Raw genomic sequence first — 15,549 nt, 5'->3', positions numbered from 1 at the left:
CTCGTCCATCTGGTAGGCCAAAATGCCGCGTCACTCATGGGCGACGCAGCATTTAGGTGGGTATAGGCCTGACCTGACAACTGCGCTCTTCCACAATTCAGTTTTGGTTTTCGAAGCGAATTAGTGAATTGATCCACAATTTATTACGACACAGAATACAGCAGCGCCAGCTTTTTGGATGTCTGGTAGAGGTTATACTTGTACGATTTGCTTCAAATATTGCATTAGGATCAATCTTCTTGACTCTGTGTCAAGCACACTGTCTTGGTGCAGCGCCAGTAATGCTGTTATGCATAGATGCCAACATGTCTGCTGCCAATGCATGCGAAAGTGAATGAGAATATTACTTGGCAGCATTTTGGAAAGGCCTCATGTAGTCATGTGTGGCCAGTGGGCTTCTGTATTTTATTTTGCTTATCTCGAAACTCTGCTCATCCCGAAATGTTTTCCAGTTTTTACACCTTCGAGTTGACGGGTTGTACTGTATTTTGATGTTTTTAATGTTACAAATGTTCACTGCGTGCAGATTCTTTCGATGCATGTCATCTGCTGCATTTATATAGTTGCAACTAATACTGTTGCGCTGTTTTGGTGTCATAATTTGCATTTATCTCCACTAGGTTTTCAACAGGAGGTGCTGCATCAGCTGTACGCTATGAGACCTCCTTTTGCAAGACACCCATGCATGTGTTTTCTTTACGACGTGAATAAAGTTCGGCTTACTTTCAAGTTCTACGAGTGGCTGCCCCAAAGCATGACGCTGAGGGCTAGCGAGCAGCACCAAACGTTGCCTGTAAGCTCTGGACACACCGAAAAAAAACTCACCAGACGCGGTCTGTAGGTGGAGGCGGGATGTTGAGGGCCACCGTGCCCACCAGGTGGCTAATCTCGACGGTGAGCACCAGCGGTGTGTTGGAGACCTCCTCCATCTTGCGCTTGATGTAGCGGTTCTCGGTGGCCTGCTGGAAGTAGCGAGACTGGGCGATCTTGTCCACCAGCTCCAGCAGCTTCTTGCCCGTGCCCGTCGCGGAGCTCCTGCGCGCATGTGTCACGGCAATAACAAGTCTCGCTCCACACTCTGCGGCCCAACCACAAATGCAGCAAAGGGGGACAAGCCAGGCGGGCAAGCTGCTGGGTCACGCACCACGTTGCTGACCGATAGATGATGAGAGTTTGTCTCTCTTCTGCTTTAAAATGAGATGGCTGTGCAATCTCTTGCTTAGCTGCCAAGGCAGCTGCCGGCACAGATTGTCATGTGAATTAATGAATCGTTTGATATGTAAAGTTCGTGCCCTGGCCAGACCATGGTGGCTGGTTTGAACTGTCCGAAAATTCTAATTTGCGACCTCTCAACGTAAATGAGGAACAGCATGACGGGTCAATGAAAGGACAAGAATGAGTTGACATTGAAGCTGAAGCTACGAGGAGTGGGTTGAAGGTCAGCATGACGTCTGACATACCTTGCAGTGGTGCAGAGACTTTTAAGCAATGTTGACTTGCGCCCCGTTAGCATGCCATTTTGCAGGTGACTTATGCTATATGCCAATAGCACTTCACTTGGCAGGCAAGCACTCCCATGGTTGGGAATCCAAAAGCCACTCATGTAAGCTCTGGAAGAGCTGCATCGTTTACTCTGTACTAACACTAATACTTTACCATCACAAATTATGCATCGGCGGTGTGATTGCATTTGGACGAAGTTAAGAAAGTGCCGATTCTCATGTAGCATGCACTGCCATCGGCTAGGGACAAACGGAATGAAGCGCGGAATCATGCATAGTACCTAGGAAAAGGCAGATTTTCGAGAAGCAAAATCTCCAGATTTTTCTCTTGCAACTCCCACATGCGCACAAGGGTTGGACAAAGGTGGCCGCAGCTCTAGCATGTCTAGGTCCTTTACAAAAATGGAAATATGCTTGCTCGGATCTGTGCCAACAATGCAGGCACTCACAGGTGCCGATTCCTTTCACTCTAGTTGTGCGAAGTTCAAGGTATATCCCCGAAACCGACGTCTGAGAATGCGGTGCACGTTTTTCGGCCACTTGTGGAACGAAGTCACTTATTTGCGGGCGAATCCGGGGTTGCATTTTTATGAAATACGCCCTCGGCACATGCATTTTGCGGGCTACATGTACGCCTTATTGACGACTGTTTACTTTTTCAACACAACACACAAGCAGCAGCAATCGTGGAACAGCAGAGACCGACAAGCAACATGTTTTTAGATCGCAGTGACTTGTAGTGCTTTCTCTGATGAAAATTTTGCCTTCTTTAGGAAATGTCTGAATAAGCCTGCTTGAGGCAAGTACACCTCTGGTACATGTGGCGTCCTGCACTGCTGACACAAGAAGGCAGTCCAGGTAGCACAATTTCTCTTAACATGCACTTTCTAAAATTTGCACTGCCCCGTCTTTCAACAGCTTTGGAACGTTATCATGAACACAATTTATTTTTTTTTTAAAATCTTGACACATTAGCCAAGTTGTGAAATGAGGCCAAATTTTAAACGTTACGAGATATTTCGAAGAGTTGTCATGCGTGTATCTGAGGACACATCAACGACAATGGCCATCAACAGCATGATGATGGCTATTACAAAGCTGTTTTTGACAATTATTATTGTTATGATGGCTATCAGATTGATCACCACAGTGGACAACAATGACAAGATGATAGCATTGTGATGGCCGACAATGATGATGGGCAGACATGTCAAACCCCTGAAGCTGAATCTGGGGTGGGGACAAATATGAGTTTTCCTTTGAGGCTTCTGTGAAGGAAACATGAGGGTGATGACATCTGTGAAAGCCTATGAAAATTGCCTGAAGTACTTGCAACATCTGTTGCTGTGAAGTATAGAGGCCAGGCAACACACGCCTCTATAATTGCTAATTTAGAAGAAAAAGGTCTTTTCGTGAGCACTCACGGGTCTCTAGAGATGGCGCTCGACTCCCCCTTGTCAGCAGCGGCCCCCTCATCATCCGATGAGGAAGCGGCGCTCTCATCGTCATAGGCATCATGGTTTATGGCGAGGCTGCACCAAGAAAGGAACTGCCAGTGAGAACCCATTTCTCCGTTCCGGAACTCTCCAACATGCAAGAGCCAATGTGTCATGTTATGTTTACACGAACAGCAAAGCCCCTCTCACACAGCACGTACTGTTTGCTCTTAGGTAGCAACCACATCGAAAACATCTTGGACGTATTTTTGGTATGGCATCAACCGACATAGTGGTGCACATTTCGCGTGGTAGGACACGAATGTGCTAATGCCGGGCGACTTGCGACAAAATCCATGAAAACATGTTTTATATGGCTAGTGCTTTGGGTATGCTTTTGCACATTATGTATAATGAACTAAACAGACGCATCCACATGACTTTGTAAGAGCCAATTTCAAACTTGAGGTACTGCTTTGTAACAGCAAAAGCTTGCTTCCTTGACAACTTGGGAAAGTTCAATGGCAGTTGCCTGAAAAGACAAAGACTCAGGTACAGTTGAACCTTGTTTTAATGAAGTCACATCTGTCATGAAAATACATTTGTTATATCCAATATTCCTTATAAGCATGTTTTTGTTACATGCTGACATTGACAGAAATACCCTTTAGAGCTATGTTATTACATCCAGTAATTCGTTTTATCCATGTTTGTTATACCGAAAGTCGACTGTAGTCATTTTCTTAATCATATAGGCACTCCTGCACACGTTGCATAAATAGGTAGGTCATACTGATCACAAAGGCAATGTCATGAAACATCAGAAGACTGCTGCAGATGTCGCAATCAGTTCACTGAAACACCTAACCGATAGGATTGTTGATAACAGGCAATGCTCTACAGGGAATTGCACATGTTTTGGTGGAAGAAGACTCAATGATGTTGTACAGCCGAATCTTGACACAACTTACCTGCTCCTGCTGGACCGGATGTCATTGACTCCAAGTTCCTAAAAAAGCGCTTCTGCACACTGGTCTATTTTTCTGCCTGAACCTTTTTCGCAATGCTTGCAGTACTGCATCATGCTGAGCAATAGGAAGGAAGGGAAGGTTGTTGCCATGTATAAATCAGGTGGAATAAACTACACCTCAAGTTATAGACCAATGTCGTGGACCAGCATACCATGCAAGCTCATGGAACATGTCATTTACTCGCACCTGATCACTTTTCTGGAATATAACTTGTTTTTCACAGAAAACCAACATGGTTTTAGAAAGCTTTATTTTTCCTGCAAAGCTCAACTTTTGTCATTCGCTAATGACCTGTGCTGTGCTATTGATAATTCCCTAGCCATACATTGCACATTTATAGATTTGGAAGAAAGCACTCAATTCTGTCTAGCATCCCGTTGCCGTCAAGCTTCAACTTTATAAAGCAGTAGGCAGGCCGAAACTCAAGCATGCATGCTGAATTTGGGACCCAAGCCAGGCAACACTGACCGATATGGTTCAGTCTATTTAGAACTGAGCAGCCCGCTTCATTTTTTCTAATTACTCTCATAACTCCAGTGTATCAAGAATGAAATAAAACCTTGGCTTAATTAAGCATTAGCTTCTTGCTGCATACTACTGCGACTGTTTTTTCGGCAAGGTATATCACACTAAACCCCACCCTTGAAGACCACCTGTTCCATCACCAATCCCATGTGTCATACCGCACCGATCCTCGATAACAAAGTTGCTGTCTCATCGAGCCGCACCAATGTTTATCCTGACTCATTTATACTAAGATCTGCGAATGGCTGGAACCACCTTCCCGGCACCATTGTTGCCATCTAAATTCAAACATGCTGTCTCCAATTACCTCTATTCCTCTCTGTAATGCCTTCAGGCCCAGAGAGTACGAAAAATGAATAGTAAATAAATAAATAAATGAACACAGATACAGTTAAAAGGCCCCTCACCAAATCCGGCCTTTTCAAACAAACAAGTGTAGTGTATACATGAGATGATGACAATTGTGTCTAAAAGTGCCACTTAAAAAAATGGCTGAAATATCCAACTAAACGGCAAACACAAAAACACATTTCCAACTTCTTTTTGAGGGGACCCCACTCTTAGCCAGAGCGTCAAAAAAAAAAAAAAAAAAAAAGTGCAAGTGCTTCTTCACAGTGCATATTTAGCCCCTCGTTACGACTAATCATCCAATGCGGGAGGCGCAATGTCGCAAAAAGAAGGAAGAAAAGAAACGAAAATTAAGTGGTTATTTACCGGTAAATGCTAGAAATAAAAAAGACATGCATTAACATTACTTTGTACCTCTTCGAGGTTCCAGATCCCTGATTTAAACTGCGCTCACCGCATTGCAATTTGTTGTTCGAGAGTTCATTCGACACACGTCTGGCCTCTTCGAGGAGCGAAGGGCAACTGACGGTGGTCCCGATCAGACCACTGTCAGTTGCACCATATACATACACATACATAAATATACATACATATACATACACATACATATACATACATATACATACACATACATATACATACACATACATATATATATATATATATCGCGATGCTTGCCTCCTGGAAGCATGGTAGCAAGACAGTTGATTTCTTCTACCTCCTCCTAATAATGGACCGACTTGAAAAATTCTTTCAGTGAAACTTCTTTGGTGGCGTTTCTCACCACTGTATTTTTTCTTGCATGGAAAGGGCCGTAAAATTTTTTTGAATTATTGAGCCTCCAATTATTCACCTTCAATGGGAAAGAAAAATGTGTGTTGCTGAATTTGATAGTCGGTGACCAGAGGAACGGTTTCGTGCTATGTCGACAATATCTTCGCATCAGCGGCGCAAACCAAAGCCTGCAGATCTTTTGCCTCCACTCCGTTGCGGTGGCCGATAGTGTCGCCCACAGTGGGACAATGCTATCGTGAGGAGCACAGGCTGCCTCTCAGTTTAACGCGTCTCCAAAACTCGACTTTGCGCGAACTCCACCACTAAACGAGCGGGAAGACAGCGAACACGCAGTTATGGCCATCTCGCCTTGCCCTACCTTTGCACTCGCCGTAGATTACCTCCAAGACGGCGCACAGGCCGCGAATGCTGCACTGGCAGCCACGCACCGCTGTGGCTGGGCGAGCGGAGGAGACGCATGCCCCCCCTCCACACTTCCCCCGTCCCCTAGCGCACACTTGACCATGTTACCATAGAGTTTCTCACTATAACACCCAAAGGAAAATCTGGCATCACCGTCTATGGGAGTTTCCTAAGGGGCGCTGTGCTGTCATGGGAATGACGGTACGTGTGTCTGCGAGGCTCGTGTTGGCTGGTGTTTGTAAGAGGCGTCGTCTAAAACGTGGATATGACTACACAAATAATGCGTTCTTAAAGTAAAATCTTCATGAAATGTTTCCATTCATGCATATTACATCCTCCAGTGACGTTTACTCACCTACAATGCATAACCAAGCGAGGAAAAGCAAGAACAGATGACCAACTGTTTCAAAGTGAGCGCGGATCTTGTCTGTCCTTTAATTTTAGCGGCCCGCTGATACTTTTTACGTATCATATAATTGTGCATGCAATAACAAGTTCTCATAGTTAAACAAAACATGTCTTTGTGGAATAATAAAGCTAAAATAGCTTTTTACATGCTGTTTTAGTAGAAAATTAATCGCTGCGACAGACAGACCGGTGCTTGCCTGGCTCTCCGAGAACGTTGCCAATCCGAAGACAATAAACCGGCATTCCCATGCATACCACAGCACAGCAGCGCCAGATTTCCCTCTAGGTAATACAGTGAGAAACTCTATGCTTGTTACCATGTGCTCTCGCCCAAGTGAGCGGAGTCGCACTTTTCTGCGAGCAATGGCCACGGTGCATTGTTTTCACTCACAACTAAAAACAAAGTATATGTTGCATAGCAGAAGCAGAAAAGTACACAAATGTGCAATTTGATCAAAATCTTATGCTCATGAGTTCTAGTTCTAACATATAAAGTAGTTGTTCCATAGAAAGCATTTGCAGATGGAAAACTGCTACGCGAAATCTGTGGAGCAGAACTACTACGACTTCCCCATTTGTGCAGGTTCCACAGCATTTTCTGCCAAGAATGCAGTGGAGTAAAGGGGCCGCACTTTCGCAATAAAAATCAATGTGCGAACCTTTCCCGATGACGCTGATGTGCGAAACGAGACATGCATCACGCACCTCTGCATCTCCTCAGTCTGCGAGCGCTTGAGCCGCATTAGGTTGAGCTTGGTACTGAGGGTCATGTAGAAGGCCCCGTTGTAGGTGACGTCCATGTCGACCCAGACACCACGCTTGTCCACCATGGCCTCCGAGGTGCGCCGTATGTATGGCAATTGCGAGCCGAGGTGGATATCTGTCACCATCAGCTCCTCCATGAAGAACGGAACCTGACAACACAGAAGTTTCGCAAAAGCAGAAGAGACGCAAGCTTGTGAGCTGTGTGTATCGGTGTAAACACACCTGCACTCGAATATTATGGTCGACCGTCAATAAACGTTCGAAATTGACATAATTTTCTGCCAAGGTGCTGCAGACTCCATGCAGGGCAAATCAAGGTGGTAGAATAACTGTGGGCCTTTTATAACAATTCTTCATAATTGCAGAGTAACTGAACATCTTTACTGTACAGTCATTCACGCTACATTTTTTCATAGAAAGTCTCGAATCACCCGCTGGAATTACATGCAGAAGTTAATTATTGGACGTGAGCATTACACGGCAGGGAAGAAATCTTTTGCATTTACTACTGAAATGCCCTACCTCAAATGTCTCATCAAACACTATAGTGCTTTCACCGAAGCAGTCGCCTGTAGCGATATATTTCACCAAGAAATAAAATAGAGTTACTTTAGGCAAGCAGAATGTTCAATTTGCCCTAACATTAATGTTCGTGGTCAATTACTTGCCACCACTGCGCAGAAATGGCAAAAATAGGTCGCACGCACAAATGTGTATGCCGAGACTGAAGGGGGCAATGCAACATGGTAATGAGGCAGGTACAAAATAACTACCTCGGTGGAATAACATCATGCAAAATGAGAGTAGAAAACAGCTGTGCAAGTTAATGTGCGAATTTTGACTTTTTAAACCTGCCATTTCAAAGCTCAGCAGTTCTGAACCTGCAGTTAACGGATTTCCTGCTCAACAATTTGAACATCAGATATTTCAAAACTAACCTTGTTCATCTCAGTGAAGTTATGGAACATTACTTACAGCATGCTAGAAAACAAAGCTGAAGTTTTTATTTTTATTAAGGACATGCTGTCATCCAAGGACCAAGCAAGGCAGCATAACAGGATGCGATTGGCAAGATAAGCTTAAAGATAAGACAGGAACTGGAAGAAGTTCAGACATGATTCAGCACTAGTGCAAGTTATGGCAAAAAATATAAGCAAAGTTATTTATTTCGAGCATACTTCAGTCCGAGCGTGAAGTTGCTTCAAATAATACCAAAAACAGCTTTGCGCCTTTTTCCTATATTCGGTTTACATAAAGCTCCACACTATTTGACCACAGAGGTTGACTCTGTGATTGAATCTTGGCGCAAGCGCACTCACCTTGATACGGTTGAGCTTCTTCTGGATGCGACGCCTGACGACGTCGGCCCACTCGTTCTGAGTGAAGACGTCATAGAAGAGCCGCCCAATCAGCATGTTCAGCCACTGCGTCTCGGACTTGATACCCTGGGTAGGCGACAAAAAAAGAAAAAGAAGGAAATAAAAGGTTCATTGTCAAACTTGCAACGAAAAGTTATGCCTGTGAGCGCTGTTGCACAATAGTACTGCCTTTTTCTGCTATGGCCTTCCCTGACAATTGAAAAATAGGAGGTTCGAGATAATTTTTTTTTTTTTGCTTACCAAGTTTAATAGCAGTAATGGACATCCAAACTTGTGAGATCATCGGTAATATCATTACTACTGAACAAACATTCAATCCCTTAAATTTTTGACCATTTACTTCAGGGAGGCATGTCATGATTTCAGAATGGAAGCTGGCCAGTGCTAAAAGCATAACATTCAGCTAGAAGCCTGTGTGCCTTGCACCACTATTGAGAAATAAGCACGCAAAATCTCCAGCAACAGGTAGGTACTGTCGTTCCTGTTAAAACCTTTCTGCACTGTGGAAAAAATTCAGCCCAGGAAAGTTGACAGGAATAGAACACGTATGTTTCTCAAAACATGTAAGTCGGCACGCAGTTTTTAGCAGGAGGCTATAATTACAGTACTGGAGTGGTATTCTTGGACGATTACTTTCAAGGGTACTTTCACTAGTGTGAGATTTCGTGTGTCTAGCACTGGACACACTGGCACCTATGGGCGCGACAGTGTTCCTTGCATTGTGCCAGGAATGATGTCGCCCGTAGATGCCGATGTGTCTGGCTTTAGATCACGAGAGACCTCACCAGCGTGAAGGTGTCCCCAAAGAGGCGATCATCTCGGAAAACCCTCCCCCGGCCAACTTGAATTCTACAATTAAAACATAGTCTTGAAACATTGCCATCTTCGTGTTTCTCCGCAGCGATGGATGAACACGACGCCCCGCTGAATAAATGACAGGCACGGAAGGTGCATGGCGCTCCTGCCCCGGGACAGTACCTGTGAGAAACCGGTGCTCGGCGGGGAAGGAAGCAGCGAGGTCACGGCCGTGCTCTTCGACATCGCGAGGCACGATGGAAGCCACTGCTGCTCGCGATGCCGCAGCTGAAGCTCCTCTATGTAGGCCTCGTACGTGACGAGCTGGCCGGACGAGTCGTCAAACTGCATCCGCCTCACCTTTGAGCTCCTGCCTGCAAAGGGGCCGTGAACGGGAAAGATACTCGTGGCACTATGGTTTCTACAGAGATTTCGTCCACTGTTGGAAGCATTGAAGCTGCACCGATGATGTCATTGAAGGAAATTCTGGGGTTTCACGTGCAAAAACCACAGTGTGATTATGAGGCATGCCACAGTGGGGGGTACTCCGGGTTTTGACCACCTGGGGTTGTTTAACATGCATCCAATGCGTGGTAGGTTTCCATTAAGCAAACACACTCACGGCCGCAAGCTCCATAGCGTCCAAACATTTAGATGCTGCGATCGGTGGTGCCGCATTGCGTTTATTCGCTGCCTAGGCTCAAGGTAGCAGGGTGCGCTCGTAGCTGAATTTCGTCGGGCATCTCTTACCGAGATGCACTGGTTCGCCATGCCTGCTTACCAAAGCTTCATTTACACAGACTAACAGGAGGCGTGGGGGATCTGCATGACATTTTTCGCTACACACACTACGCCATTCATTGATGTACTTCACTACACAAAGCGTCACTAAAACTGAAATAGAAAACTGAACCGAAGCTCACCACCACAGGCGATGGCCTGCTGGAACCTCCGGAACCACTCTTCCTTCTCCCGGCACGTCCGTGCGAACAAGTATAGCACCTCGTGCTCCAGCCTGGCCTGCGTGGCTGACGTGCACGCCTGCTGAGAGTCCTTCGACACGGAGCCGTTCGTCTGTGCCTGAGCCTTCTCCTGGCTCGAGTCCTTGCCAGCCACAGCAGTTTTGGCTAGAAGGTGCACAAGGAGGGCACAGCTCACTCTCGAGAGAATGTTCACGCTGAACGGCAGCAATAAATCAGCATGGACTGGCAAAGTACTTCACAAAAGCTCCTAAATTTATCAATTTCCAGTGAGGAGGTAGACTGTAACTAAAGAAAAACAATGGCCAAAAACTTCCATTCTTGAATTTTTGCTCCGAGATCTCTGTGCCGGTAGGCCAGCTTGACGGTACGGATTTTCAAGGTTTATGTTTACTTGTGCAAAACCCATTCTATTTTTTTGAAATTCGTATAGTGGCAGGGCATACATTGGCCGGGCCATATACCTGATAAAACCACGAACTAGATCGTGAGTGACGTAAATAAAGAATAACGCAAACTCTGGCTACACACAATACATGCATTAATTCAACATTCAGCATCACTTATCAACCTCTGTTTGACTCTTCATCGCTCCAGGTCGTGTTTGCTGTCATTGCCACTGGAGCTTGCATTGCATTGTGGCAGATAAATTTGGTGAAACATTTTTTTTTCTTGAAATTTTTTACCTCAATAATAGGGACTGCAGGTTTTATACAAGTAAGTAAAGCATTCTCTAACATTTTTGCAATCCAGAACAGAAAACATTCTTAAAATTCTTAGTTTGTACTCCTGCTTAATTGAGAATGCCGCGTACTTAATCTCCAATGATAAACAACAAACCAGACATGAATGCTGTAGAAACCCGTGACGTTACTGCGAACTGATGCACAAACTTCAGGATGTCATCGCCCGCTGGCTTTTGCTTCTTTTACGGTGCGCCAAGCCTCGTCCTGCAGCACGAGCTGCCAATCTGCTATTGCAGGAGTGCGATTTTGCTAAAACAGCTCAGCTTGCTACAACATATGAAACAGTACAGTATTCATCTCTGGTGCGTCCCCCTCCAAGAGTGGTGAACCAGGGAGGCCGGCACCGAACGAATGCTGGAAGGCGCACGAAACCGTTGACGAGGCAGACAACAATGTCAGTACACGATTCCCGTTTGTACTTGAGATCTGTTTTCAGCGAGGGTAACATCGACACTGTACTGCGAGAGTACTTTCCCTTCCATTTTGCAGCAAAACTGCCAAGCGACAGACAAATGAACTGACAAGGCCTTACGCCTCAAAGTCACCCAGTGGAAAACGACAGGCGCTGCTCCAGAGATTTTCCTGTTAAAAGAAGTCTGCTGTGGCATCGGTAGTGGAGCCCTCCACTACCGATGCCACAGCATATACAGTTAATAAGCCCTCCACTATTGATGTGGCATTTCATCGCCCTCAAAGTAGTTTTGGCATTGTGAAACAGCAATTTTTGAAAAACAAGGAACGACTGCGGGAAACTGGAGGAATTAATGAGCCTAAAGGCAGCCAGAGAGAGAGAGACGGGCTTGTTCTGCTCTGCAGAAACAGCGCCTTTTGGTTTTGGCCCTTGTAGAATTAAATTCGGTGTTGCTTAAGAACGGCCACGGTTGAGGTAAAGATTCGAGGAGCTTGATTTTTGTTATTTACAACAAGTCAAGGAAAGCGCGGGGAAAATTAGCTCTAGATTTCAATTGAAATTTGCAAATTATAATAAGGAAAAGGGAAATGAAAGTGGAAAAAAAAAAACATTTTGGCACAGGCAACTGCTGAATCCCAGGCATCCACGTCACGCGCATAATGCAGAGATTTCTCAGAGAAATTCGCAGGGGGTTTCCATTATAGTTTCACGCTACAGTCAAGTGGATGACAATTTTCCCTTTTCTGCTGAATTCTGTTCTAGCAGTTCAGAGGGCAATTCCAACTACAATCAACTTCGGGTAATAGCAAACACGTTTTGTTCATTGAAGGTGTTGGTTGCATCTGCGCTGCGCTATACAAAATATAAAGCAGCCAGTATAAGTATATATATATATATATATATATATATATATATATATATATATATATATATATATATATATATATATATATATATATATATATATATAAATACAGCACGAACTCACAACTTGTCAGATCGTCCTTGGAAGAGGCCGGGGCAGCAGCGGCAGCAGTGTCGGCCTCGTCACTGTTGGGGTCCCTCACGTAGAGGTCCTTGACCGTGTCGTTCGCGTCGTCGTCGGAGTTGAAGCGGGTCGCTGTGTCGGCCTGGCTGGAGTCAATCTGCATCTGGCGCACGTGGTGGTCCTCGGACGGTATCAGAAGACAAATCGGGTACTTCTTGTTCCACAATCTGGACGGGTGTGGACAGAACAGTTGAAGAAAAAGGCATGTCCACGCCTTTTCTTTTTGTTTTTGCTAAGCAAGAAATTTGTTAGACAGGTTATCTGTCCCGATTACTTTAATTTAGGTAGTGCCCTGAAGCTGGCAAGGTCAGAAAAAGAGAGAAAATAAAGCATGAGAGTGTGAGCAAACGCATTTTATGATGACTGGCTAAGTAACATGTCAAAGTAGGCAGCCGTCTGAATTTGTTGCAAGCACCGCTTCGAACATTTGCAACCTCCCTCGTCTGTATAATATCTATCCTTACGGACACTCCTGCTTTTTGTTTTCTGTAAAAATATGCAATGTCCTTCCCCACCCTGTGGTGTCGACCTTTCTGTGTTACAGTGAAAGCTATGTGGTTAGTAGCACAGTTGAAAAGTTTGTTGCGTTGTTTCCACCACAATGTGGCTGCTAGGCAGCGTTAAGCGTCTGGTGGTTGTGGCCAAGCCGCATCCTTCTATCCAGATGACCCCCCAAGTTTGTGCGTCACTTCCCCTGAAAAGCATCGGCCTACATTTACGCAAATACGGTGTGTGCCAGATCTACGAAAATCCTACGCTACTGCGAAAAAAACTGATACTGACACTGCCAAAAAAGGCCAGTGCCACCATCAAATGCTCACCTGTCCCGTGCCAGTTTCTCTGGAAGCAGCATGACCTTGGCATCGGTGAGGCTGAAGTGCCGCTGACTGACAAACACGGGCTCTGGGCGCTTCTCGTTCCACATGGCTCGGCGCGGCACTGGGTGCTTCGGCCAGCGCAGCCGCAGCATGTTCCCGGTCAGCACCAGGTGCACCGACTGAGTGTTGTTCATGTGGTGCGTCTCGATGTGATACTCGCTCTCAAAGGGCAGCTGGGACATCCAACCCTGCAAGGGGAATCGAGAAAGATCACATGAACCCTCCAAGTTTGTTCCCTGGTGGGACAAGAAGCTCTAGTCTAGCAAGTACATCGAGCAGCCATGGCCAGTGGAGTCCTGGAATGAGGACACCACCCACTCGAGCTCAAGAGCAACGACCTCGATGATCCAATAAATGTTTTCTCTCTCTCTCTTCCCATGTCACAAATCAATAGCAAAAGTGCTGAAGACGCTGAAGTTGGCTGTGATACGCTTTGTATCATTGGGTTGTTCAGCAGCACAGGCAGTTCTCACACTGAAATGACCAGAAAGTTATTAGTGTCGTGCCCGTCTGTCATTGTAATGTGGTCCGAGCACTAGGGCCCCGCCCAGAATACTTAACGCACCAACTTCCTATAGGTCTAACAGCACATAATGCATCGAATACAGTCAACATTAATGAGAATGGACCATAATAATCCAGCTGGAAGGTGTGTCACAGCCAAAGTCCATGCTATCAAAAAGTAGGGCCGCGGTACGCTAAGAAATAGAGGAACTTCGCATATACTGCTGTCTAATTTGAAAGCGGTCATAAAGATGATAAAAACATCAAAATTACAATAAGCAGATACACAGGTTTACACAGAAATCGAACAACCATGCGGCACTACACCTTGCTGCCCATCACTTTCCGGACACTGGTTGTCTCATAAATGGCAGGTTTCTTGAACTAGAGTATATATATATATATAAACCTGCATAATGACGACATTAATGACCAGCACAATGGCAATGAACCGGCTGCCCAGCCCGAGCACGTCACCACTACGGGTGGCAAAAACACTGGCTATAGTTTTTCGCACAAAACAGTGATCGGTCAATAAAGTGGTATCCCAATTTTGTCTTTCGCAATAAGTGACGACCACTGTCGAACCTGCAGCACAAACGAGAGCTGCAGCACGATGGCAACGAACGGGAGGCACCCACCTCGTACGAGTTGGCGTCCAGGCGACTCGAGTCGCCCATAGGGTACCGCGGCACCTTCAGCGGCGGCATCCTGGCATAGTCGGGCACCTCGAAGGGGAACCGCTCCTGCGTCGGCACCAGCAGGTACCACAGGAAGCCGAAGGTGAAGAAGGACACGACGCAGCCGACGACGAGGCCGCTCGAGAACGACGGCATGGGCAGCACCATGGCCAACAGCCCGATGACGCCTGCTATGAGGAACGAATTGGTCTTCATCATGGCGTGCACGAGCGCGGTGAGGTTCGGCGTCTGCGAGCCGCGAAATGCGGCCGAGAAGTCATGAGAGGCCGCGAGCGGCTGGGCCTGGACGGGCTGCTTAAGGGGCCTCTCAGGCTGCTCGACAAACTCCCACGACGTGAGGTCGGGGTCGGGGCCCTCGTCGCCGCCAGTGGTTGCAAATTGTACGGTGGCCCTGTTGGGAGTAAAAAGTACTTTGTGAGCTATCGCTTCTTCGGTGAGCCTTTGAACAGAGACTACCAGAATTTTTTTTTTCCGGGTTTTAGGTTTTGCGAGGATGTCATTTCTTGCCAAACAAATATGCAAGCACAATCGAAAGAAGCAGGTTGCATTGTCTTGCCTTTGTAAAGCTGTGACACAATGTCCACAAGTAAGCAGATAAAGTTGGTTGTTGTTGTTCGTAGTTAAAAAATGCTATTTTGCTCTGCTATTTATTGAAAAGCTGCACAACGATGCCTTTCTGCTATACAGTAAAACCTCGTTATAATGAAACGGGATATAACGAAATAATGGATATAGCAAAGTAAGTGAAATTCCCTTTGAAATCCTCATTGAGATTCATGTAACAGTACATGCGATAATGGATACAACAAATTAATGTATACAACAAAGTAATTTTAACTGCCGCTTCAACTTCGTTATAACGATGTTTTACTATACATTGTTCAACTATGCGAA

General features: G+C 45.7%; 1 protein-coding gene across 1 annotated transcript in view; it reads right to left on the bottom strand.

The window, feature by feature from the left end:
• The window catches only part of LOC142590140 (testis-expressed protein 2), a 42,868-nt gene that overhangs the window by 7,192 nt on the left and 20,127 nt on the right, over nucleotides 1–15,549 (bottom strand). Inside the window, exons 5-13 of the mRNA XM_075702024.1 lie at nucleotides 14,596–15,046; nucleotides 13,394–13,638; nucleotides 12,513–12,739; nucleotides 10,310–10,513; nucleotides 9,570–9,760; nucleotides 8,532–8,657; nucleotides 7,153–7,361; nucleotides 2,927–3,034; nucleotides 826–1,035 (exon numbers count right to left, since the gene is read on the bottom strand). Of these exons, the coding sequence (XP_075558139.1) occupies nucleotides 826–1,035; nucleotides 2,927–3,034; nucleotides 7,153–7,361; nucleotides 8,532–8,657; nucleotides 9,570–9,760; nucleotides 10,310–10,513; nucleotides 12,513–12,739; nucleotides 13,394–13,638; nucleotides 14,596–15,046 (1,971 nt within the window). The remainder of the gene's footprint in view (nucleotides 1–825; nucleotides 1,036–2,926; nucleotides 3,035–7,152; nucleotides 7,362–8,531; nucleotides 8,658–9,569; nucleotides 9,761–10,309; nucleotides 10,514–12,512; nucleotides 12,740–13,393; nucleotides 13,639–14,595; nucleotides 15,047–15,549) is intronic.

Source organism: Dermacentor variabilis, chromosome 8 (assembly GCF_050947875.1).
Source record: "Dermacentor variabilis isolate Ectoservices chromosome 8, ASM5094787v1, whole genome shotgun sequence".
Classification (NCBI taxonomy): Eukaryota; Metazoa; Arthropoda; class Arachnida; order Ixodida; family Ixodidae; genus Dermacentor; species Dermacentor variabilis.
This window is presented reverse-complemented; position numbering and strand designations above follow the sequence as displayed.